Here is a 25321-nt window from a genome sequence, read left to right on the forward strand (position 1 = left end):
CCAGTCTAGCCTGTGTACAAAAACCATCGTATCTTAATGCAGCCTTTCTCTGGCTCCATTATAGAGCGGACATTACATCAGGCCTAATGGTGAAACTGCTGCTGGACACACCGAATGGAACTCATTGCCATCTGCCTTGGGTGATACACGCAGCTAAAAATATATATCATTTTAAATGGCACAGCGTGCAGTTTGTGTGTGCGCTCGATATTTGATGTGTGCATGCTCTAAAAAAAAGTGTGTTTAGAGCCTCGGGACAAGTATGTTCACTCAATTTTTGTTTATCTTTTAATATGGTGGCACAAGCAGCAAGTGCAATTGATGAGGTGCTGTTTGGTCAAAACAAACAAATGGTGGCAGAAACTAAAACAAAAACTAGACAGAATAAGACTTTACTCATCATGAGCTTTGTGATTTACTGTAGCGTTACAGATTATGTAGAAGTAACTACTCATACCAGGTTTGTTGCATGTAGTCAACTGGCTAAATGAAGTTTTAATATGAAGGGTGTTGGTTTGGTACGTACAATGTTTAAATGCTTTTAAATTTAAACATTTGCCACATTTGCCATTCCATATATCCATTCATTGCTGTCTCATGACTGCCCAGTAAAAACATTTCCACTCTGCTTTTGAAACTAACAATGAGGCCTTCAAGCTCTTTTACATTATCTGAACTAGTTGTTCAGACTTTTTTGTGTGTAAAATGCTTTAACACTAGAACTCCCAAGGCAGTCATTTTGACTGTTTCCATATATTGATATGTAATAAATTCAGAAGACGACACCACCACCCCCCACTTCCAGGGATTTTTGACCCTAATGGCTATCCGTTGGTAAGGTCTTACTTGAACACAAAAATGCTGCTTGCTTGCAATGATTTAGGTATGTACTGCCTCCTATCCAGAGAAAATACACACTGTCACTTTAAGTCCACATGTCCATAATGAGTTAATTACTATCACACTTGAACCTGCATTTAATGTCCAAAAGGACAGCCGTCAAATTGACGATTACTGGGAATTCTAGTCAAGTTAGAATTCTGGGAGTTCTAAGACTTGTGTTACTCCCTTTTTGATGCCAGTAAACGTACAGCGAGTAAAAAAAAAAATGTTTGACTATGTACCCATACATAAGCGTCTGTGTTTAATTGTAGGTAATTTAACATGAAAACGGATGCAGAAAGCTAAAGAGCAGAAAACTATTTTTGTAGATGTTGGATCTTGCATTTGCATTCTACCAGTTGGCCAGCAGGGGTCTTTGCCTCTGCTAACCTAAGAAAATCATTCTGATCTATAATTATTATTTGGAATTCAACCCAATAAAATTGTTGCTGCCTTTTATCTATCATGATTAAATACTAGGTAATTGCAAACCTTTAAAATTACTTCATCATAATCTCTTCATTTGCATGCAGTTTCATAAAATGCCACAAATGAATTAGGTCCTGATATTTCACCCTGAATGGTGATGCCAACATTTTCTATATCTTGTCTAAAAGTTTCTGTATCTCTAGAATCTGCTTCAGCAATGAAAAGGTTAGCTACTACAGCCCGACTGTGTTATTTCAGCTAATGTTCACTCCACTTCCCTAAAACTAAATGTCACAGAGACTGACTGAAAACAACCATTGGCACAAATCATTTCAGACACTGAAGAACAAGTAAGAGTTCAGCTGACACAATAATGTTGGGGCAGAAACTGAAAAGGTTAAACAACAGACAAAAAAAAAAGAAGTTGTAAACCTTTCAGAGAGGGCTCTACGTTCGAGTAGCTGACTTGGCATCAGAAGGACAGGACATAAAAGGAAAATGCATATCTTTATTTGTATGTGTCACTTCTCATCTGAGGGGCTTTCTTAGTTTAAAACAAGTGTAGGGTACTAATCTTTTTAACTGCAGAGATCTTAAAGAACTTTGTTAACAGAAGCCGGTTTACTAACCAGTCCCTTTCTGCTCCCCATGGAGGTCATTAAGGTCTTAGCCTTAGAGATATTATGAATTCCATTTGTACATAAAAAATAGAGTTCCGAGGTTTTAAGTTGGATAAAATCAACAGGAATTGGAAATCCAACTCAGAAATTCAAAGATTCTGGACCAGCCCCCACCTCGAAATCAAAAATATGGATACAGTGTTTGAATGGAAGGAAACAAAACAAGGTTGGCTATCACTGCTAATGGTGGTCAGCCTGCTCACATAGCACGATGACTGGCCACTGGTTTGCTGAATTACAACTGGAATACTTATTTTAGGTCTGCAGACATTCCAGGTCAGGGATTTATTTGACAGCATTGGCGAGAGGAGCTGCAGGAGCATAAAAAAAGTTACTGTTCTGTATTAAGATTTGTATAAATCGTCTAATCAGAAGGCCACCTGGTGGAGGATTTTAAGGCATGTCCTATTTAGAAGAGATCCTAGAAAAGTCCTAAAAAGCCCCACTGGAACAATACCCTTTCTTGTATGGGCAATCCTTGGGTTTCGGTGTCCGGCTCTTTCTCCTGAACCTGTTGTCTCCAACACCCAGTCATGATTAAGCCAAATAAAGTTATTTTGATTGATGATTCAAAGAAAGGTGAGAATGAGCCAACAATTGGATACATTTACTATTTGCGGTGGTCTCTGGTAGGAATTAATGCCTTTCAAACTGTACTCTCTTGTTTTTGGGATGCTTTCCCATTTAGAAACTGCAACAAGCCCTTATTGAGATTTTCCCTTTTTATGAATCAGCATCTCTGCGGAATCTGAATTTTGCAAAATCGTCATTGTGCAACATTTAATCTCAGTGCCAAGATTAATCAGACTGACATTTTTGAAAGATGCATAAATATGATCCATCTAACCTCCAGAGACTCCTAATGGTCTAGCAATGAGGAACATCCTGCACAAATGCCTTCCTCATTACTCACTGGAAAACATATACCATTTGTTTAAAAGGCTGTGGGGCCTGAAAACTCATAGGCACCTGGCAAAGCACCCTCAATTAGTTTGGAGCAAAAAAAACTGCAAAAAGGTTTATGTGGAATTGCAACTATATGCATGAGCCAACGAGAATGGTAAAAACGGGGAAAAATGTATGAGAAACAATCAGAAACCAGCTGACTAAGCACCGTTTGTGGAGGGGGTGGAACAAAAGACAAGTAGAGGAAGACAGCAAGGATTCATCACTGTACATTTAATGAATTTATCTAAAGCTAAACACAAATGTCACTTTTGGAGACAAGAAAATTGTGACATTGATGGAAAAATGTTAATTAAATAAAGAGACAAAAATCACTATAGGATTTGGGATGTTCGAATAGGACATTTGTCCAAACATAGGGCCAGTACTTACAGTTGAGTACTTTAAAGAGCAAGTCAACCCCTACCAGAGTCTAACCCCACTCCCACTTCGTGTTTGAAAAATGCAACAAATGCTGTTTGCCTGGCAGACTGAGAGGGCGGAGCCGCTAACAAATACACACACACTCAGGCTCACAACAGCATTATGACATCATAATGTACCAGTTTACATCATAGCATACTTCTTAGCCAATAGCGGTGGCAGATTTAAATTAAAATACAGTGCAGAGTTTTTACCTGACAACGGCACAACACTGCCAGTTTTAGGCAGAATATTTAAATTTGATCTAAGATGCACTGAAGTGCCAAATTATTGACAACACGTGTCTGCAGCACGATTAGACACTCATTTATTTAGTTTATCAGCAAAAAAAAGTTTATTTGGGGGTGACTTGCTCTTTAAGGTGCAGAATACTGATTTTTGATAAGGACATTACCAAAAATGTACAGCCTGAAATCAACAGACTAAATGTCTCCGCTATTGTTGATAAACACAATAAACACACAAGAGACAAAGAGACAGCAGGATACTAATGCCTCATTGCAAAGAAACAGGTGGCCTGTGTGTTTGTCTGGGAATCAGACAGCTTTAATAATTATATCCATGAATAGGTGCTTCTTGAAACGATAATATGGGCTGCATCAGATGGATGTCTGCTGGAAATGAGGCAACACCTGGAATAGGAAAATGTGACATCATTACGGGCTTCAGCATGTCTCTCTAGAGTGATGTGGTGCAGCAGCAGCTTTGTTAGAATAATACCGTTTTAAAATCAAAATTAAGTTTGGAAAGGAGATGTCGGCCACTCGTTTATCCCCTGTAATGTTACCAACTGTGTAATATTTTATACCAGGACTTGTTGAAGGTCAACTAGCATTAAAACAATGGAAAACACTAACAGGAGAATATTTCAGAGGATCTTGAAGCTATGTTGGATGGCACTACCCCCATGCTCAGCTGTGTTCCTTATTCCACCAACACACACTCATAAGTTAGACCTCATTGGTGACTCGTCAGGCTAAATGTACAATGACACCAGGTATTATCAAAGGGTGAATATATATATATATATATATTTTTAGAATAAAATTACAGAATATTAGAATAAAAATGAGAAATCTTTTTTTCAGTTTTGCATTTTTATAAATTTGGGTGAATAAGTGTCCAAATGTGACTAAACATTAACAATGCAACATAAAAACATTAAGCTAACATTGTTATGAGCTAATAATGTTCAACTTTTTATTGAAACATATCCATAATTTAAGAATTTCTTTAGTCAAGTATTTTCCCAGTTAATCAGAGGATAACTGGAATGGGATCCACCAAGTGGCTGACCTGCTAAATCAGTCAAAAAAGTGAACTAGGGTTGCAACAACGAATGGATGAAATAGATAAAAATCAATTAAGAAATGCATTTTGTCATTGCTTTGTTGAGGTGTGCAACTTTGTTTTGTGTAGTGCAACTTTTATATTCATCTGTAGTTGGCAGCAGACCAGACCGAGGCAGGTCAGAACGATAGAGAAAGCCTGTGTTTAGTTGAGGAATGACACACTTAGAACATGGCAGAAGCAGGAAGACCTCAGAAAATAAAAACTTCAAAAGTTTGGGAGCACTTCATGTTAAACAACGCAAAGACCTTTGTCACCTACAATCAGACATGGCATGGCACGGGAGCGACGGTGAGGATGCAGCATCTTAAAGGCAAGCATGTCGGAGCCATCAACAAGGAAGGCGAGCTCAGTGTCCGGGTAAATTGTGAAAAACTATGTTAATTTGGACAGAGTAATTCACCCCTAGGCCCGCATTAATTTAAATCGTACGCCAGAGCTGTACGATGAAAAAATACTCTGTGCAATAAGCTATTTTTAGACGTAGCACTCCTGCGCCATCTTTTCAAATAACTTTTTTCCCCAGAACTTTTTTGAACAAAGGCAATTTGCTTTTTGCTGGTGCACAATGTGCAAATCTAGGTGCTGTGGAGGAAAACAGAAACCTGCAAAGACACAAAGGCAGAAGCGGTCCAAAGTTTGGGATCAAAAGTGCAACTATGGGCAGATTAGCTAATGCTAGCGGGTAGCAGGCTCACGATCAAGTGGGTTCTGAATAAACTCAATGGTCGTGAAACTAAGAATATGTAAACTACAAGCAGAAGAAGTCGTCATCATCTTGTTAATTCTTGGCTGACTGTAGCTCTCTGGAGCATGAACCGCTGCAGTCAGGTTGCTGCTTCGAGTCTGCTCTGCTCAACACCACTGCAGGATTATTATGGCAAGTCACTGTAGCATGTAATTCACAAATGCGTCCATCTTTAAACTTAATTTAAAATGTATTATTGCTAACCTGTACATAATAGATAAGGCACTGTTACATTCTTAGCAGTAGAAATAAAATATTATTTGCACGTCCAGTAGCTATACTACTGGACGTGTTAAATAACATTTTACTGATCATAGTTTAACTGTGGATATATTTAGGTGATAGCATGTTGTTTTGTAAGCTATTGAACTGTTTTCTAATCATGTTGTGTTGGTAAATAAAGTAAAGGAAGGAGAGAAAAAATATCTCCCTAGCAGTTTAAAAATGTTTCACTTTAATCCGATTATTCGATTAATCCAGTAGAGACCCCATCTGATTCAATGATGGTCCAATTTAAGTCCACATGTCCATGACTTGACTGGTGCAATCATTTGTTGCAGCCCTAAAGTGAACATGTATTTGCAAACCTGACTAATAAATGGCAAATATCTACTGAACTTTAGGTGTCCATCCATCCAATTTTTTTCTAATTATTGTGAATTATCAATTTTTCCAAAGATTTTGAAGAATGCATTATTTAGAGAGTTGCAAAGATCAACAGTTATTTTGCTGAGAGCAAACATGGGGTTCCACTGCCACCTAGTGGCTGAAAACTATAACGGCATTCAAACAAACATCTGAGCTTCAGATGATCAAACTGTATTTTTCATTATGAATCATTGGCCTTCTGCCCACATTTAATGCACTTAAATAAAATGTTCAATAACAAATCCAAAATTAGTTGAATTATTCACTTAGTAGTGCCATTGCCCAACTGCTCTGCGTTCAGACACACTGCCACGGCTCAATAAAGTTATTAATTACTTGTCCGGCATGTCAATAATCAAAGGAGAGTGAATCTAAAAAACTGGTTGACCGTTATGTGGCATGTCTGAAAACTGTTACCTCATCTTGACTGTAGACAAAAGAGATTATTATAGATTTTAAACATGGTCCTAATAACAGAGTGATGTTAGCAGATTGGACTGGAAATGGAACAGTGTGTGTTTACAAGTGGAGACAGAAAGATTTATATTTGTTTAGAAAGCTCAGGTCATAAACATTTGCAGAAAGATGCTGCATTTCAATCTGTGGTGAAAAGAGCAATTTTCTTCACAGCCATCTGTTGAGGCAGCAGGAGAAGAGTCAGCGACACAAAGAAAGTGAGCAAACTGATAAAGATGGCTGGTTTTGTTCTGGGGGACTGCTCCGGAGCCCTTCGAGCTGACTGAGGAGAGGAGGATGTGGTGCAATCTGCTCATGGTAAAAGACAGAACCCTCCCTCTGCATATTAAACCAACAGAGTTTTGAAAATGTCGTCAAGTATGAAGCAGGGGCCAGAAAACATTATTGTTAGAAAGTCTCCAGTACCTGATCATTTTGTTTTTATTGAATAATACTGTACTGGAGCTGTTTCATTTCCATTTAGGGTGTACAGTATATACTAATTTCCAGTTCAATAGCTTCACACTTCAATTAGTATTTAGTGTGAGATTTTAAAAAAAGATTTTAAATGATACAAAAGGTCTAGAGTCAGACCGTCACCAGGATTGCTTGGTTTGTTTGTTTGCTTGGTAACAAGTAGCCTCTGGCACACACTTTGCATAATATTGTTAAAAATTAGCTTATAGTTTGAAACTTAGTTGGACCTAAATAATAATAATTTAGTAATTGTAAAATTAACAGCAGTTAGAGGAAATGAGACCTGTTATGGCTGGGCAATAATTTAATTTTGAATTCTACTCATAACAACTTTATTCATTGTAGTAAACAAAATTTCCAGATAACAGTCATATCCCACCAAACAAATTTATTTCCTGCATGATTATCCAGGCTCCCATAGAAGCTCCCTCTTTGATAGCTGTGCTCTCTGACCAGGATTTTCCACATGTGACTGAATCATTCTGAGTCATGCATTTTAAACTAATGTCTAAATGTAACAAATATAAAAATATTTTTGTTTTGTCCTAAAATAACCTATGTATGTATAAGTTAGTCTACACTGACTTTATTATGATGTAGGTTTACATTTACCCTGGTAAGGTTTTACAGTTTTGCCACTTCACAGTGCAAATTTGCCCCCTCTGGCAAACTGATGCCTGAAGCCCCGTAAGATTAAAGATTTTTTCCTATAATAGGACGTACATAAGATGTACTATAAGTATTACAACTGTATTATATATATATATATATATATATATATATATATATATATATATATATATATATATAATATTATATTATATTATATTATATTATATTATATGTATGAATCAATATGCATAGAATAAACCAGTTAAGCCAGCTAAATATAGCAAACCTAAAATCAATACAATACATTTAAATCATAATGATCATAATTATATAAGACACTGATGTGGAAACACATTTCACTGGATGAGGGAAAATGGGCTGCTGTTAAAGGCCAAAACAGCAAACGTTTAATACGTTTACTAAGTTGGTTAAATCGTTGAAGGTTCTCAGCCATCCACATTATCCAAAATTAGATTTTCAGAACTGGACTTTATCCTTGTTGATCTGAAACCTGCCTGTACTCATTCCAAATAGCTTATTTAGTCCAACTGACTGAAGAGGTCAAAAGGACTCAAGACGTGCCAGTAAGATGAGTCAATTGATTTAAATAAGTTAATTAAGGTAGTTAAAACACAAAATCTATGTTTTTAAAACCTCTGTCTCGGGTTAATAAATGTAGCTGAAAAAATGTGAAAAAAAGAATAAATAAGTATTCTCACTATATAAGATACCAAATTATTATTAATAAATACGTAGTTGTGCTTTTAAATGATGGTTTATTTATGCAAATATACCCTGCAGCTATTAAAATACAATTTGCAATCTCTTCCCAGTTCAATTGTGAAAAAATGCTAATTTAAACCTAAGATAAGGGAATATAGCAGCACTAATAATCATAATTATGCATGTAATGAATCCTCTGAAACACATCTAAATACTAAGATGTAAGCAGTCCTAGACCTATGGACTGGATTTATACTCACTATAACTGTGGGAGCAGCGGCCACCACGCAGTAGAGGATGAGGGGGGGGACGAAGCTGGACTCCTCTGTTCCAGGGTACGGCTTCATCAGCTCAGCATCATTACAGAAGAAGCCCTGCACGTGCACGCCAAACAGGTCCGTGCACTCCATGTAGTAGGCCAACAGCACCGTGCCAGACATGATGACGAGCTGAAAGAAAAACATGCCGGGACCAGATGGAAGCAGAGAACGAGAGAGAGTTGTTAGTTTTACATCCACCGACAAAGTCCTGATTTAGATTTTAGGAAGAAAATTTGTTTTTATTTTCTTTAAAAGTTGTTCTGAAGCTGGTCCTTGCTCCCTCCTCAGTAACAATGAGTCACATTTTGATCCAACACAACACAAATCCTCAAAAATCACATTCCCGTCTCCCCTCTCTCACCACTGGCATGCACCACTTTCCACCTACCCCTCCTCCCTCACCCCCACATCCTTTTTATCCCACAAACATCTTCTTTTGTCTCTGGCCTCCTTTTCCTGGTTTATTTTTCCATATTCAGCTGCAGGCCTTCATTCCATTTATATAAATTTATATTGTTTATATATAGCATCTTTAGTCATCGATAATGGACCAATAGTGGAAAAGAGGATTCAGCACAGTGTGTAGGAAAGCTTCCTGGAAGGCTTCTGAGAATGAGCTGCATTTGTGTCGTTCTTTGATGTGTTAGAAGTGCCACCAATCAGGAAAGGCTGCAGGGTTTACGTCAAATGAGGAGATGAAAAGGTTATTTAAACGGAACAATTCTATTAAAGAAACAAGAAGAGGGTACTGGGTGTCTTGGGCATACAGCCAGTTCATGATAAATTCAGTGCAAGTTTAGTACATTGATAAACTGTGAATTATGGATCAGGGAATTTGCTGAACAAGACAATTGCAAACAACTAACAGTACAAATATCCGTGTATTATTTCTTTGTTTCTTGTTTCATGTGACTAAATGTGGTTTAGCCAGCTTTGCAGCACCCATGTCTAACACCAGGTGTCACTGTGTTATTGTGCAAGAAGAAAACAGGTCTGGAAGAAGAATTAAGACAGCTGACAACATGAAACTAAGATAATTAAATAAATCTAATTAAATTCATGTATTAATACTGTCTGCATTATTCAATCATACAAATACAGGCCATAAGCAAAACATTACGTCCCTTTTTCCTTTTCTATCTGCTCAGCATTTTAACTTTTTATAAAACCCAATTTCTTTAGTGTATTTTAAGTTTTGATTTGAATTCCCTGTTTGATGTGTTTGTTGTTTTTACTCACACCTGAAAAGCACACTGAATTGCCTCTGTGTAACGGGTCATATATAAAAAAGATTGCTTTGTCTTTTCTAAGTCTACTAATGATTTCCATATTGTTCTCTTTGCTCCAGAATAAACGCAGCTTTGTCACTCGTTACCGTTTTAATAATGAGTGGCTGTTTAAAACTTTTGTAAACGCAAACAAACAAAAAGTAGAAGATGTTTGGCTACCGGACACCCGCTTATTTCTAGCATAAGATGTTTTCATGCTCTCACATGCTGCCTCCAACTGTTGCTCACAATAAAGCTGTGTGATTAATTGTGCCTGTGTAACGAAACAGCCCAAAAAAGAAAGGTTATTACTAGAAGTCAATACAAGTGAAAGTGAACGATTGAAGGCAAAACACCTAACGCCAAAATGTTAAAACATCTGCCTCCACCCTTGTTTTAAAACCCACACTTACCTTCCACATGGATTCAGTTCAAACTGTAAAATGACATTTTTATTAACTTCCCTCATACTTGGACCTCCAAGCTTCCATAGAAGTTCTTCTCTGTTTTTACAGCAATGTTATCATTCCATGTTTTTCTTCTATGTGATGTTTAGGCAGGTTTTACACAAATGTCTTACAAAATGTATCGTGAATATGACTCATCTTAAAAGGCTTGTACATTTTCATAGTAGCTCACATTAATTCTTGAATGGAAAAGTTTTTTTTGCTGTTTTAGTACATTTTTTAACAGCATCACACACATTGATTAATGCCAGAACTTCCTTTAAAATGTGAACTCTGAGCTGAGCTTCCCAACTCAGTGAGCAATGGCACAAAACGATAATGACATCATCAACAAAGTCCAACAGAATACATTTTATTTAATGCACAGCATTTATTTTATAATGACCATCAAAACTAGCAGCAAAAAGCCAACTAAAGGTAAGTGAATTATGTGATAAGTAAAGCCAACTTTTTTTTTTCTGGTGTAAAATTAGTTTACAGTTTCCTGCAAAAGAATAAAAATAAAGGAAATGGTTCATTTGAACTTTATAAGAAAACCTACTTGCATAAAAACATTGATTATCTCAATGTAATAACCTTTGAACATGAAAGACTTGTTTCTAATATCTTTACATTTTTTTTGTTTAAAAAAAATGCTCATTGAAAAGGGACAAGGTGAAAAAGTTTGACCACTCCTGCTTTGGTCTATGATGGTGCACCTTGTGTTAAACTCTTATTAATTAACGGAGTCCATGCCCAAGAACAGACATTTTCACATCGTTCAGCTTTGCGGTACAAAAAGACCCCAGACAATGTACGCTTGTTAAATTATATAATGCAAACATGTGTTTGCCTAAATTCTTTAAATAGCCTATTTAAAAGTATCTTTCCAGAGTTTTCCCCTTTCAGAAATTATGTATGATTTTTCAGAAATCCGTAAGTACGCACCCTGCCCCGCTGAGCTCCGTGCAATAGGAAGCTGAGCGCCGACCAGAACTAACCAACAGTGTCAGACTACCGCTTACATGCTTCAAATTTAAGGAATACCTCGGCTGATGAAGAGTTGATGAACTTTTCACAGACAAGTCTTTGTAATATAAATATATGAGAGTGCAACATGACATGCAAATAATACTTGTTTTAGCTCTGTTTGTCGGCTGCAGAAGCACATTTATAAACAAGACATGTGAAGTCATCATCTTAAAAAAACGGATCAAGAGACTATTTGTGCGATATGCTCATCAGTCACTAGATGGTGTCATCGGATAAGAGAAATACTCCAGAAAAAGACTTTAACTGGTGTTCTAAATATAACGATAAACATCATATTGCATTTTTTTAGGAAAAACTGTTTGACTTATTTTTTTCTATGCAACATTCAAAGAACATATGAGGCAAAACTTTTTTGCATCCTTTTGTGCTGCCATGTGGGCAATGGCAGCGCCAGGGGGGTGCTAGGGGGCGCTATAGCTACCCCTGGATTTGTCATTGCACCCCCATAACATCCCCAAGTAAATATTAGATTTTTTTTTTCATTTAATTTTAATTTAACGTGTGGATGTGAGGATATTTAACATACAAAACAAAAATAATCAGTAAATTATCATATATATATAGTAAAAACTTAAGTCAAAACAGGAAATTGATGTCAACCTTTGACTTCATTGTCCACCTGCGAACAGTGAAAGGTAAAGCTAGTGGCAAAGTGGATCGGCTTTTATTGTATCCTGCTCAATAATGAAGCCACATCTAATGAATGCAATGAGAATTATTTTATTGTGCTCATGCTGAAAACCTGAAAGGTCTAGTTAGTCCTTTTTGAATTAATGAATGCCCGTAGCTCTGTGAATTACATAATCTCATCCAGTGAATATCCATTTTCTCAGTCTCTAAAGATTTTCATTAATTCATTCCCCACACACTTTGAGCATTCGTTTTGCTTTCTTCCTTCCCCAGCATCTCATCCTTGTATCTTGTCTCTTGTGTCCTGGCTTCCTGCAGCACTCCTAATCTTTTTTTTAACACCTTTTCATCTCTTGGTTACAGCTGACTTGCAAATTACATCAGCTAAAGTTAATATTGATGTTAAATAACAGATGGGAAAAGTTTCATGTCTAAAAAAAGGGGAAGAAAAAACAATGAATAAACATATTTTCTGTCACACTGCCTCTTGGCGCTGAACAACATTTCCTGGCTGTCCAATCAACATGCTTTCTTGGTGTCATGTGACAGAAATGTCCTTCTGCATGGCTCCCTTTGTGACAAGCAGGATGAGCAAGAAAGAAAACACTGGAGAAAGGAACAAAAAAGCTGCACAAAAAGGAGAAGGAGGAGAACAATGACAAAGAAGATGAGGCGCTGCAGGAAAGGACAACATTTAAAGATGGAAAGAGGAGAACTTAAGAGTGAAAGTAGGTTTAGAGTAGGAAGGTGAAGCTGTAAGTCTTTGACATCAAGTGGGAAAAATAGGGACATGAAGAATGAGATGGGAAAAGGCTCCAGACATGTTTAAGAACAGTGTGTGAAGAAATGATGGGTTATCTCAAAGCAGAGTGGTAAAAATCAAAGCAACATTGCTAATAGCTTGTGAAATGTTATGACCGTTGCAGCTGTCAACATGATTGAGTAATAGATCTTCCACACAACAGTGACCAAGCATTCCTGGCTGGTCACCGCTCCTAATAAATCAAGGTTGCAATAGAAAGTTCCAAATGTATCCCATTAAAGTTATGGTTCCAGCCCCCAGCCTGTTCACAGCCTTGTAAAATCCTTTAATGGCAGCAATTAATCCATTTTCATCACATCTCCAATTAGGTCTGAAGAAATCTCATGACTTTATGAACATCTCAGATATTGAGAATTGACATTTTGATGATCAAAACATGTATCAGTCACTAACTGAATATGACTAATCATGCAACTTGTCACTTTCATTAGAAGATTATGAACTAACTTTATGCTAAATGTGTCTAATTTGGCTGGTTGTGCTGCAGAGAACGTACACACACACACACACACACACACACACACACACACACACACACACACACACCTCTTGCCGAAGAGGTCTTCCAGAAGAGGTCATTGGCTGATAATTAAATGACTCAGATGCACACATTCATTCGCTGGCACACATAATTCAAATACAGGCATTTCACATTGCTTTCCCTTAACAACGATAAGGGAAGGCCTACAGCCAAATTACTAAAATTCCTCCAATGCAGCTCATTAGACTTCAATGTGATTATCTATATATATATCTATATATATATATATATATATATATATATATATAAACAAAACTCCAGTTTGCATTCAAGCATTCCAGTTTGTATTCATTTATTAATGTTGGCCAAGACACAGGCCAAACAGCAAAGAACGTGTGAACACAAACCAGGCAAATCAGACAGACGGGTGAAACATATTAAAAGAAAACAAGGGGAAAAGTAGAGGAGCACATGACTGAAAGAAACGTATCGTTGAATTCAATTTAACTGGTGCAGTAGCTTCATTTCCATGGCAGCAACACTGATGCAAACACATCTGAAACAGGAAGCTGCATTGGTTTTTATTTAGGTGTTAATGGGAAAAGTTAATGTGTGGCATCGACACATTTTAATGCAGTTTGTTCTGTATTAGTTATCTCAAGGCTTTATGGATAACTGTTATAGCAAAGTTCAGTTATTTTTACTAACAGTGTAAAAGTTATAAAGTAATTTCAGAGTGTTTATAATAGGGTGAATTAATAATAAACAACTTTTAACTAATGTTCAGTTAGTTTCTAATAAATTTGTTTCACAGGTCATTAATTTCATTTGCTGTGAGAAGTTATACTGAAGCAGAGGCTCTGGGTTACAGGCACAGGTAGACAACAATGATAAATGACCTGCACTTAGCACCTTTATGAGACAGAGGACGTTACACTACAGTGACTCATTCATCCACGCACACACACACAGATAATGATGAGCTACAATGTAACCACAGCTACCCTGGGGCTCACTGATAGGCGAGGCTGCTGCACTGAATCCACCAGTCCCTCCGACCACCAGCAGGCAAGCCCAAGGACACGACTGACAGAGACAGAGCCTGAGTTCTAACCAACAACCTGGCAACCCACCAGTTACAGTGCAAGCTCTTAACCCCTGAGCCACTGTCGCCTTAAGCAGCCCTAATAACCTGAGCAGGTTAGATAAAACCTGCACTGGAGCAAAGCCCAGGAGGAGGACCCACGGGAAGCAGATGTTCACTGAGATAATATTTGACTGATTGGAGTAAAAAAAAAAAAAAAAAAAAAACTGATAAAAGTTGCCAGCCTAATGAAAAGCCTAGATTGGACTGCTCATTTATCCGGAGTGGCACAGCGTTGCTGAAGCCGTCAATGCTGAGAAATCAGAGAGATCTGTGGAAGATATAAAAAAAATGGTCCGATAAGGATTAGATCCCCAGACTCCCGGGTGAAAGCCGCACATGTTAACCAGTCAGCCAAATGGAGATCTTCCTCATCCAAGTAGCCAGGCCGCATCATCAATCGGGTCACAGTGACAGGACACACACTGTCACAGACGCATGACATTCTGTCTCTATCTGTCCTGCATAGGAGCTCTGTTGTTTTGGCGGGGAATTTCTTCAAAACTTAGGCCAGTGAGTTAGGAATGCGCCTCCTGCTGTCCTGGTGGAGAATGTCTTTGCAACAGGTCGGGCCAGTATGAATACAGATGAGATTCGACGCTGCAGCAGCGCGGGGTGGGGTGATGCGCCTTTGCTTAAGCATGAATCAGGCTTAAGACTCATCAGTCTAACACACACACACACACACACACACACACACACACACACACACACACACACACCATCTCACCTCCACAAGGATGAAACACGGAATGATGGAGTAGCTGCGCAAGGTGTTGTTGGTCGCCATCTTGGCTCCTGTTGGGAGACGTGTGCTCTCAGGATTCACAGCAGCTCACTCTGCAACAGAAACATCAAGCGTTACCGCTCATCTTCTCAATAAAACCAAATAACTGACCTTACAATTTCTGCGCAATCAAACTTTGTTCTTTTCAGTTAAAATGACAGCAAAACATTTTTGGTATTGAGCAAAAGATTAAAGCTAGATACAGTAAGTTTTAAGTTTCAAGGAGTTCATCAGGTTTAAACCGTTTAATGCCACCAAACAAAAACAAAATCTAATGCAAAAGATCAGTTTTTTTTCCCCCGTCCAAAAACTGAAGTCACTTACATTGTAAAAAAATAAAATGTTCACTTCCAGGATCCAAAGCTGTAATGAGGTGAGGCTTATGAGCTAAATGTATGTTTATATAGGAAAACATGGAATTAATGAAGAAGTATGCAAGTGTGACCAAACAAGAGCCAACTCCAGCATTATAACTTACAATTACTCTCCTCCTCTTTATCATTTTATTGTTCATATTTCGCATAGTCTTCACTTAAGAAAAAGTCTTATCAAAACGTTTGTAGATGAAAATGAAATCCAATGTATTACCATAAAGAAAACTACAAAATGTATGCAAAAAAACAACAAACTCTCTATATTTTTAATTATTATTCATAGTATTATTAAGCTGTGTTATTTCATTTTGTGCAAAAAATAAATAAATAAATAAAACGACATCGACATTTTCATTTATAATTTAAATCCAAGATTACTGATTGCACAAAATTTGAATGAGTCTCAATTACAGCAGGAAGCTTTCAAATGTGCTCAAGTAATGTCAAATGTCAGAAGACATAGTGAGTTTTGATTTATCGATGTTAATCAAAGCTTATAACCCCCCTGCAGACATTATATTATTATGAATGTGTTGTGGAGCCATAACGGTCTTTAAATTCTCATTAGAGATTATAGTTCATCATTTGAGCTTCTCTATTTTAACCGTGCAATCTTGAATAATGAAAGCAGAGAAACAATAAAAGTGCCTCATCAGCCTCATCTGAACCTCTTTGTCTGAGATGTGCAGCATAAATGATTCTATTGAGATGAATAAACTAGTGCAGGTCATCTAAATGCTTGGTTTTAGAAAGAGAGATGTGGTGCTTGAATGTTAAGCTAAAGATACTCAAGTATAACAGAACCTTAGGTTAAAGCATTTCACTAAAAGTCTCAGCGATCACTGGTTTCCTCATTAACCTTTAGGTATTTACAGCTTTCAAAATAGATGAAACTTTTTACTTTAAATGTCACTCTATAAACAGAAAGGTTTCATTAAAGGTAAAAAAAATAAATAATGCATCTCATGAGTCAATCAGCAGTGAAGACTGCCATCCAGCTTCAACATACAGCAGCTGATTTAATGTTCCTTAATGTCGCTGCAATTAAAGCTCAGTTTTCTTCACCTTGTGATAAATTATCCACATTCTTTGAATATCTTCATGGGCAAACCACACTGAACATTCTTAGCTGAAGGTAAATGTTCCAGTAAGCCTTCATTCTAATTAGCCTTGCAAACTGCTGTGTACCTGCTGCACACCACTCCCTCTGAGAAAAACAAACAGGATGAAAAATGATCCCTAAAAACGTTCTAAATAAAAAGGTCCAACTGTTAAAAGTCATCTAGAAAGGTCAAATTGTCCTTTCTTCAGCCCCGATCCTTGCTCTTGATGCGGCTTCACTTCACTGCAGGCCGATCATCCAGTACTTTTGGAGCCCATGTTCTCCACTGATCGAGGAGTCAAATAACGAAGTACAAATACTTTGTTACCTTACTTAAGTAGAAATTTTGGTTATTTATACTTTACTGGTTATTATTTTTTCAGCCTACTTTATACTTCTACTACCTTACAGTATGCAGAGGACCTTCAGGTATATCTTCCACTCGTCCCTATCTGTTTCCTCCTTAATGAACTGTTTAACAGATGTGAAGCAGAGGATGACTATTCATTTCATGAAATTAAACAATCTAAAAACAGATATGTTAGTCTTTGGCAGTCAACAAGACCTTGTAAATGGAGTTGTTAACCCCCTTGGTCCTTTATCAGCCTTTGTAAAGCCCTGTGTTAATTTGTTATTATTTATAGACACTTGATACTGACTTACAGTTTTTATTTATTTTTGGTCTTTCTTTTTGGACAACATTTGACATTTTTATTTAATTTTATTTTTATTGTATTTTAATATTTGTAATTTTGTTTCCTTTAATAAGAGACAACTAATGGACAACATTTGACATTTTTATTTAATTTTATTTTTATTGTATTTTAATATTTGTAATTTTGTTTCCTTTAATAAGAGACAACTAATGGACAACATTTGACATTTTTATTTAATTTTATTTTTATTGTATTTTAATATTTGTAATTTTGTTTCCTTTAATAAGAGACAACTAATCTGTAATAGTGTTTTTCTTTTTTCTTTTTTTAACTCACACCAAATTCAAGTTTGTGTTCTTTTAAGATTGAAAGACAAGTAGACAGCTGAGGGCAGTGGTCCAGTCTCACTTTTATCACGTAAGAGAAATGGCAAGCATCAAGCAAAATCAACCTGCAAATGTTGTTATTAACAAGTTAGTCATCCGTTTATTTCTTGTCAGCTGGACTACTGCAACTCCCTACTACAACACTCATCTTTACATCGCCCACAGTTGGTCCAAAATTCAGCAGCACATTTGTTAACAGTTACAAGGAAGTGTGATCATATCACTGGATCTTGCTTCCCTTCACTGGTTTCCCGTACATTACAGAATCCAGTTTAAATCACTGCTCTTTATTTTTAAATCTCTCCATGGCCTAGCTCTGCACTGCATTAACAATCTACTGACCACTTACGCTCCTGTCAGGAATTTGAGGGCCAGTTCCCAGTCACTGTTAGTTTTCCCAAAAGCCCGTCTCAAGACCCATGGAGATAGAGCAGTGGTTCCCACACTTATTTAGCCGCGCACCCCCTTCTATGTCCCAATCATGTCGACGCACATCGGGGCGTCTCTCTCTCTCTCTCTCTCTCTCTCTCTCTCTCTCTCTCTCTCTCTCTCTCTCTCTCTCTCTCTCTCTCTCTCTCTCTCTCTCTCTCTCTCTCTCTCTCTCTCTCTCTCTCTCTCTCTCTCTCTCTCTCTCTCTCTCTCTCTCTCTCTCTCTCTCTCTCTCTCTCTCTCTCTCTCTCTCTCTCTCTCTCTCTCTCTCTCTCTCTCTCTCTCTCTCTCTCTCTCTCTCTCTCTCTCTCTCTCTCTCTCTCTCTCTCTCTCTCTCTCTCTCTCTCATTTTTTAAATAGTAATTAATAAACATTCGATACCATTACAATTTCCTTTGATTTCACTTTAAATAAATATTTTGAGTGCCCAGGTAGCACATAAACAATGCAATTTCACAGTTTTCTTAAAGTGGGAACGCTTAATCTGTGCGGCCAGAGCGCTCTCCTTCCTTCTGCTCTGCGTAAACCTGAGCTGATCACCTACTTGTGCGTAATCAAATGTCAATAGGGGACAAGATATAGCCATGATGTTCACTTTTACCTCAGACCGACTTATTGCTGTTTTATGGTGTGGCTGAATCTGTGATCTGCTGTCATGCGGACTGGAACAACAAATGCTGCAGTAACGTGAGTTGTGGTCAGGTTCGGAGTCACCTGCTGGAGCGGACCCGACTCATCCCAGAAGCTAATATCTTAATTTGACCTTGAATGAAAAATAACCTCTTAAAAGTTATCACGGTGGAGGCAGCGTTCATTTCTGCCTTCAGTCTGACGGCGCGCCGGAGTTAAAGCAGCGTGTGCGCTTATTGAATCTGTGTGTGTGTGTGTGTGTGTGTGTGTGTGTGCGCACGCACGCGCGGCACAGCCGCTCAAGTCACCGCGTCTCGTTATTGGCGCTATTCAAACCAATGTTGTCAAATTCCTTCTGCCCAGCCCAGATGTGCTCACTTGTGCACCCGTGAGCCGTGGTTCACCCGGAACACGTCTGACCTCTGACAGACGCACTCTGAACTTCAGATCTTCAGCGCGCTGTTAATAGCCTGAATGGGAATCATTTCTTGTCATTTTGTTACATCCACAATGTTCTGTGTGTGAGGTTTACAGTGTCAGAACACCTGCATGAGACAGGTGTTAATTACAATCTGCCAGAATGACTCACCACCTTCAGATTTCTCCAACACCGTTAAAAATGATCAAATACGGAACATATCAGCGTGCGCAGGCCAGAGTGCTGAAGCTCGGCGCATTGTTATTATGAAGCTAGGGCACATGTGGAGGACACGCACGCGCGCGCAAAAATATACTTGTTTTCAATTACATTTATTGTGCCCGCTTACTTTTTCTTTGGCCCACCCACAAATGAGTTTCTACGCTAATGGTGACATATGACAGACTTCTCTGAGCTCCGCAGCCATTACACTTTTCACCTCGCGCACCCCCTAGCGGCAGCTCGCGCACCCCTGGGGGTGCGCGCACCACACTTTGGGAATCCCTGATAGAGCTTCAGTAGCTGACCCTATGCTCTGGAACAGCTTTCCCATACAACTAAAGACTTCTCAGAGTTTGGAGCATTTTAAATTGTTACTCCAAACTTATTTCTTTGACCTGGTTTTTAATATTGGTTGATCTGTGGATCTATTATTTTACCTTGTATACAGTTTTACTTTGGTTTTATGACTTGATCTTTTAGTTATTGTTTTATTCTCAACCCATCATCTTATTGATTTACTCTTATCCTCTTAATTTACTCATGATTTTATTATTCTTGTTATTCGTATACATTTTTAATCTTTTAAGTTGTTTATTTTACTGTGAAACCAACAAACATTTATGACGAATGTTTTTTATAATTTAGAATGGTAATCTAGACTGTACATTTATAAAAAAATATGAATAAATATAGCAAATAACAATTAAAAAAAAATTATTAGCCCTCTGGGGTCCAGGGTGTAAATCACCTTTTTTTTGACTCATTTTGGTTTTTCTTTTGTATTTTCTAATAAAAACAATAAATATTGCCTTATTGGGTATCATTTTTTTCAGGACAACCTGGACTATCTGAATTTATACTTAATTAATTTGGCAATAATGTACATGCATTTTGGAGTGGGGAGTGGCTCTGTCTCACGCCGTGGAGATCGAGATCTGACAGCTGCGCGGCGCCGCCCACTCCTCTTGTTGGATCTCCGAGGAGCTGGATCTCTGCCTTCATCCTCTACCTCATCATGACCCAACTCTTCTATGAGGAAGGATGGATCTGCCACATCGTCATCAACATCCTCGCTATTTGCCTCAGACTCCGACTGTGAGTCTCCGTCCACTTCCTCTGCTTCCAGTTAAAAAAAACAGCTGAACTGCCTGGTGGACGTTTATCCTTCTCATCCTTTGCATAAGCCTAATAAAAGCCTACTAAACTGCAGAAACAATATATCTGTCCGGATCGCTCCAAAATATGAAGTTTATCGTCAATATCTGTCTAATTGTTTGTTGTTTCTCCGTTTGCGCCACTCCTTTCCCCGCGAAGCGGCTCCTTTTTGCACACATCTCGTTACTCGTGCGGCCTTCCTCTCTCTCTCAGCTACATAATGATACTTTTTATCAATTGAATATGTGAGACATCCACCAACAGCAAAAGGATCTCATGTTTTTGTGGGTTTTTTATGTTCACAAGCACATTCCCTCTCACGGATTACTAAACTGCCGTTTTGACAAGTTATCAGATTGTCTAAAAATAGGTTGTTTTTTAGTTTAGTATAACTCCGCTTTTACATTACCTATTAACAAAATTTAAAAACGGGGGTGTAGTTTATAATCTCCTTTTTAAAGCTGAATTGAAACCGAATCTCAGGGAGGCGGAGTCTTGCTGCTACAGCATCCCAAATCAGACCTGTTCAAAAGACGTGGATACGCGTCCATGGACCCCAGAGGGTTAAATTAGTAGTGCATTAGTCACACCATCATTAATGTTCTTTGTATGTAAAAACAATCCAAAAAATATTTCTGCAAACTGGAGCCCTCACTCGGTTTCACTGGTTCCAACTCTCAATCCAGTTTAAAACTAAACACTTGAATCTCTTTCAGCCATCAGTTTCAGTGATGCTGGCAGATCTAATCGGTCCCTAAGCACCTGTCCAAAATCATTAAAAAGCTCCATCCAGGCTACTCAAGTTGACATCTGATACCAACGACCTGATACTCCGTTTCCACAGCTCTCAGTATTTTCAACAAAAAATTATCTCTCAAATACATTAAATGAAACATTAGCAGTTAATACAAACCTCAGTGTGAGAGTTCAGGTAAAACAGGCCACTCTTTTTTTTAATACCCCAGAAACTGTTGGTTCTCATTTATCTCCTGTTTTAGCGAGATGAATTCAGACCTTAAGTCGATGTCAAAACAAAGCTGTAAACAACTCGCGCACCTCTTCAAGGACACTTGAACTGAGTGGATAGCTGCAGGGTCAGGGTAAACTACTGATTTCTATTTTATGTGTCGACTCCGTGTTCTCTAAACCTGCAAGCAACCACTTCTAAAGACTTTATGCCTGACAAATCCCTAAAATACACTTACTAGCAATCAATGTGATGCATCTAGGTGACGGATAAAAGTATCATCAGCCTTCTTCAGTTTTCAGACCTTGTATATTCTTTGGTATCGAGAAGAGAAAAAGCAACTATGCACAAAACTTTGCAAAAAGGTACCAAGAGTTAATCAACCTGTTCACAGCATTCTAATTTGTCTGATACTGCAGTACAGGAGTTCTTCTAACATTTATCATTCCAGCTGCTTGAAGAAATTGCAGCAACAGCTTATTGAGCAAAATCAACTTAAAAGCCTCATGCAGCATCCTGTGAATTTTAGTCTTAGAGGTAAATTTGATTTATGTTTAAGTTCCTCAGCTACCTGCTGAATATCCACTCAAACAGTAGGCCTTAACCCAGCAGCAGACTAAATTGTGTGTAGAAGTTCCTATCTTTGCTAAACACAACTAAACATACAACAACACTACGTGTTTCAGGCTAATACATCAGGGGCGCATTTCAGTCTCATTGAGTGAGTTGAAGTAAAGATTGTAGGGATGATGGGCACTGATACGATACCAATACCAGTATCGGTATCGGTAAAAGTTAACCGATACGATACCAGTGTTGGTATCAGTAAAAGTTAACCGATACCAGGAACCGATACCAATGCAGTTGCTTGAAAATGGCTTCACTGTAACTTGTCATTTCTGTTCACCTAATATTTTAGTTTTGTGATGATTTCCATTCATATATTTTACTATTTATCTACCTCACAGTCTTTTCTGAATCTGAGTCCTTCCTGTTGAGAGCAGAGAAGAAAATAAAATCTGTATTCCAAATCATTGCCTTTTTTGTGCGGTAGAAGTATTGGTATTGGTAATCGGTATCGGCGAGTACTCCGATCCAAGTATCGGTTTCGTATCAGTTTGGAAAAAAGTGGTATTGTTGCATCCCTAAAAGATTGTTTTAAAACACATCAATAAGTAACAATACCAGTGCAGTAAATTAAGACATACTCCAACATTCAGCAGCAAACCCTTCATTCTTGGCAATTACGTGGCAGTTGCTTTGCCATCTAACACCCATTTAAACATTTTTCTACACCAAACATGCTTTCCATGGAAACAAAACTCACTGACACCACACTGTCAGAGTCATAATTCTCCACTGATTTCAATGGGAAATTAATTTATAGCCATGCAGTTCACCTTCATTTCACCTGAATGTAGGAGCGTGATAAAAGGACTAAAAGACTCGAGCTACATTCACACAGTAAGCCAAAGGGGCCAAAACAAGTTTATGAAAAACAAGTTTTTCATAAACAATTATTCATCATGGTCTGAGCAGCACAAGTTTGTTCTTTTTTTTTTTTTGTCAAAATTAACCCACTTGCACATATGGTCCTGATCTAGATAACTATCTTTTTTTTTTCTTTCTAAACAATCACCAATTTACAACGGGTGAATGAGTGGTGCATTACTGCAGCAACGTGGTTTAGTCGCAACCTATGCAGTGCATAAATTCCCACTGGAAGCATGTCAGACACAGAGAGGGTCTGCCACGATCTGATCTAAAAGTTTGTAAAATCACAGGAGAGTTGACATATGTTTTAAAATAACATTTTTATGTGCCATAGATTTGTTGAACTCACAACCTAGTCCCATAATTGTTGATGTTTTGGTTAGAATGGTTGAGAGATCACTGCCTGGACGAAAGCCATCAAAAAGTTTGAATGAAATCGAATATTGGCACAAAAAAAAATTTAATAAATAAATTAATTAAAGAAAGAAAGAAAAGTTTATAAACAGGATTTGGTCCATCTGGTGCCTTCTAAATGGTAAATGACCTGTATTTAATATAGCGCCTTCTAGAATCCTAGAATCCTCCCAAGGTGCTTTTACACAATTAGTCATTCACCTATTCACACACACATACATTCACACACTGGTGATGAGCTACATTGTAGCCACAGCTGGGACATACTGACAGAGGCGAGACTGGCACCACCGATCCCTCCAACCACCACCAGCAGGCAAGGTGGTTTAAGTGTATTGTCCAAGGACACGACAGCAACAGTCTACGCGGCGCTCGAACCTGCAACCTTCCGATTATGAGGTGAGCAATTAGCTCCTATGCCACCATTTCAAAGTACAATTTCCAACTAAGGGGAAAAAATAAAACAAACGGAAAGTAACAAAAAAGCCTAAAACTCTACAGACCCACTACACCCTCTAAATCTTAAAGTAAGCACTAACTTAAGCATGGGCTGATAAATCACCACATCATCCTTTTGGGTGATGTGGTGATCCAGGAACTCTAAAAACTATATTTATTCTCCACTAATGGGGTTTCCACCCCATATAAAAGGATTGCCAAAGATCTCAGCAGGTATTAGCTTTTCAATATTGTCTAAATTAATTTAATATATTCACATCTACAGTAATCCGCCATCACCTTGATTTAGATGAGAGAACGTGTTTCACAGAATCACAACATCTTGCAACAAAACAAAATACATTTACCTATTTATTTTTAAGGTTTTAAATTAAATGTCTTGGACAATGAATAGAAAAAAACATTGCAAGTCGTTCGAGTCTGTATCTAACCATCCGTGTTCAGTCTCCATTTTATGTTATAGTCCCTCGAGTCAGGTCGTAATAAGCACCATTTAACAGAGAAGCTAGAGGTGAGCTGTAAATGCATTTCATAAATAATAGATCCAATGGTCTTTTAGTGGGAAACATTTTGAAATGCCTACAAATGAGCCAGTCTTTAAATATTCTAACATTAACAGTTGTGAAGGTAAGCTAAAAGACTCTCGCTGGTATAAAAGCTAGAAGCTGACTTCAGATCAGATATTAAAATAAATGCCAATGTTAGGGCTGAACAATATAGAAACAAAAGCATATCAATAAAAATATTCATGTTGATCGACATCAGTAAATATTGATAATTATAAAAAATGTAGGAAATAGATTTTGCCATTTGATGTAATTAATGTATGATAAAAAGTTGGTTGTGTTAACAAACTCGATTCTCTGAAAATGTTTCAATTGACCATTGTGTCTTTTTTGTCAGACTTGTAAAAACCAAAATATCACCATGCTGGTGAACTACTGTAACCTTTTTATGGGACATTTTCCTCCACCACTCCTTGCTGCTGGTATGAGAGGACAATGAATGAGAACAGATATGTTAGAGTTTAACTCTGAGCTTGACTTTTCCAGGAGTTCTGTGAAAGATGATTTAACTGAAAAGATTTGAGAGGGTCTGCACTCAATGGCAAAGCATTTACAGCACACTCATTTATTTCTCACTCAGCAGAACAGCCTCACAGCTCTGAGCAATTGGACCAAGTCACCGCCACGTCTCAACATGATCTATCTCTGTCAGGTGCCTCGGGGCATGACATGCTCAAAAATTACAAGAGCCATTTTTATTCTT

General features: G+C 37.8%; 1 protein-coding gene across 2 annotated transcripts in view; it reads right to left on the reverse strand.

The window, feature by feature from the left end:
- The window catches only part of plppr1 (phospholipid phosphatase related 1), a 63431-nt gene that overhangs the window by 22231 nt on the left and 15879 nt on the right, over positions 1-25321 (reverse strand). For both annotated transcript variants that reach the window (XM_015976642.3, XM_054744212.2), the window contains exons 2-3: positions 15290-15399; positions 8655-8843 (exon numbers count right to left, since the gene is read on the reverse strand). In XM_015976642.3, coding sequence (XP_015832128.1) covers positions 8655-8843; positions 15290-15349 — 249 coding nt within the window. In that variant the 5' untranslated portion in view covers positions 15350-15399. The remainder of the gene's footprint in view (positions 1-8654; positions 8844-15289; positions 15400-25321) is intronic.

This window comes from Nothobranchius furzeri, chromosome 6 (genome assembly GCF_043380555.1).
Source record: "Nothobranchius furzeri strain GRZ-AD chromosome 6, NfurGRZ-RIMD1, whole genome shotgun sequence".
NCBI classification, from domain to species: domain Eukaryota; kingdom Metazoa; phylum Chordata; class Actinopteri; order Cyprinodontiformes; family Nothobranchiidae; genus Nothobranchius; species Nothobranchius furzeri.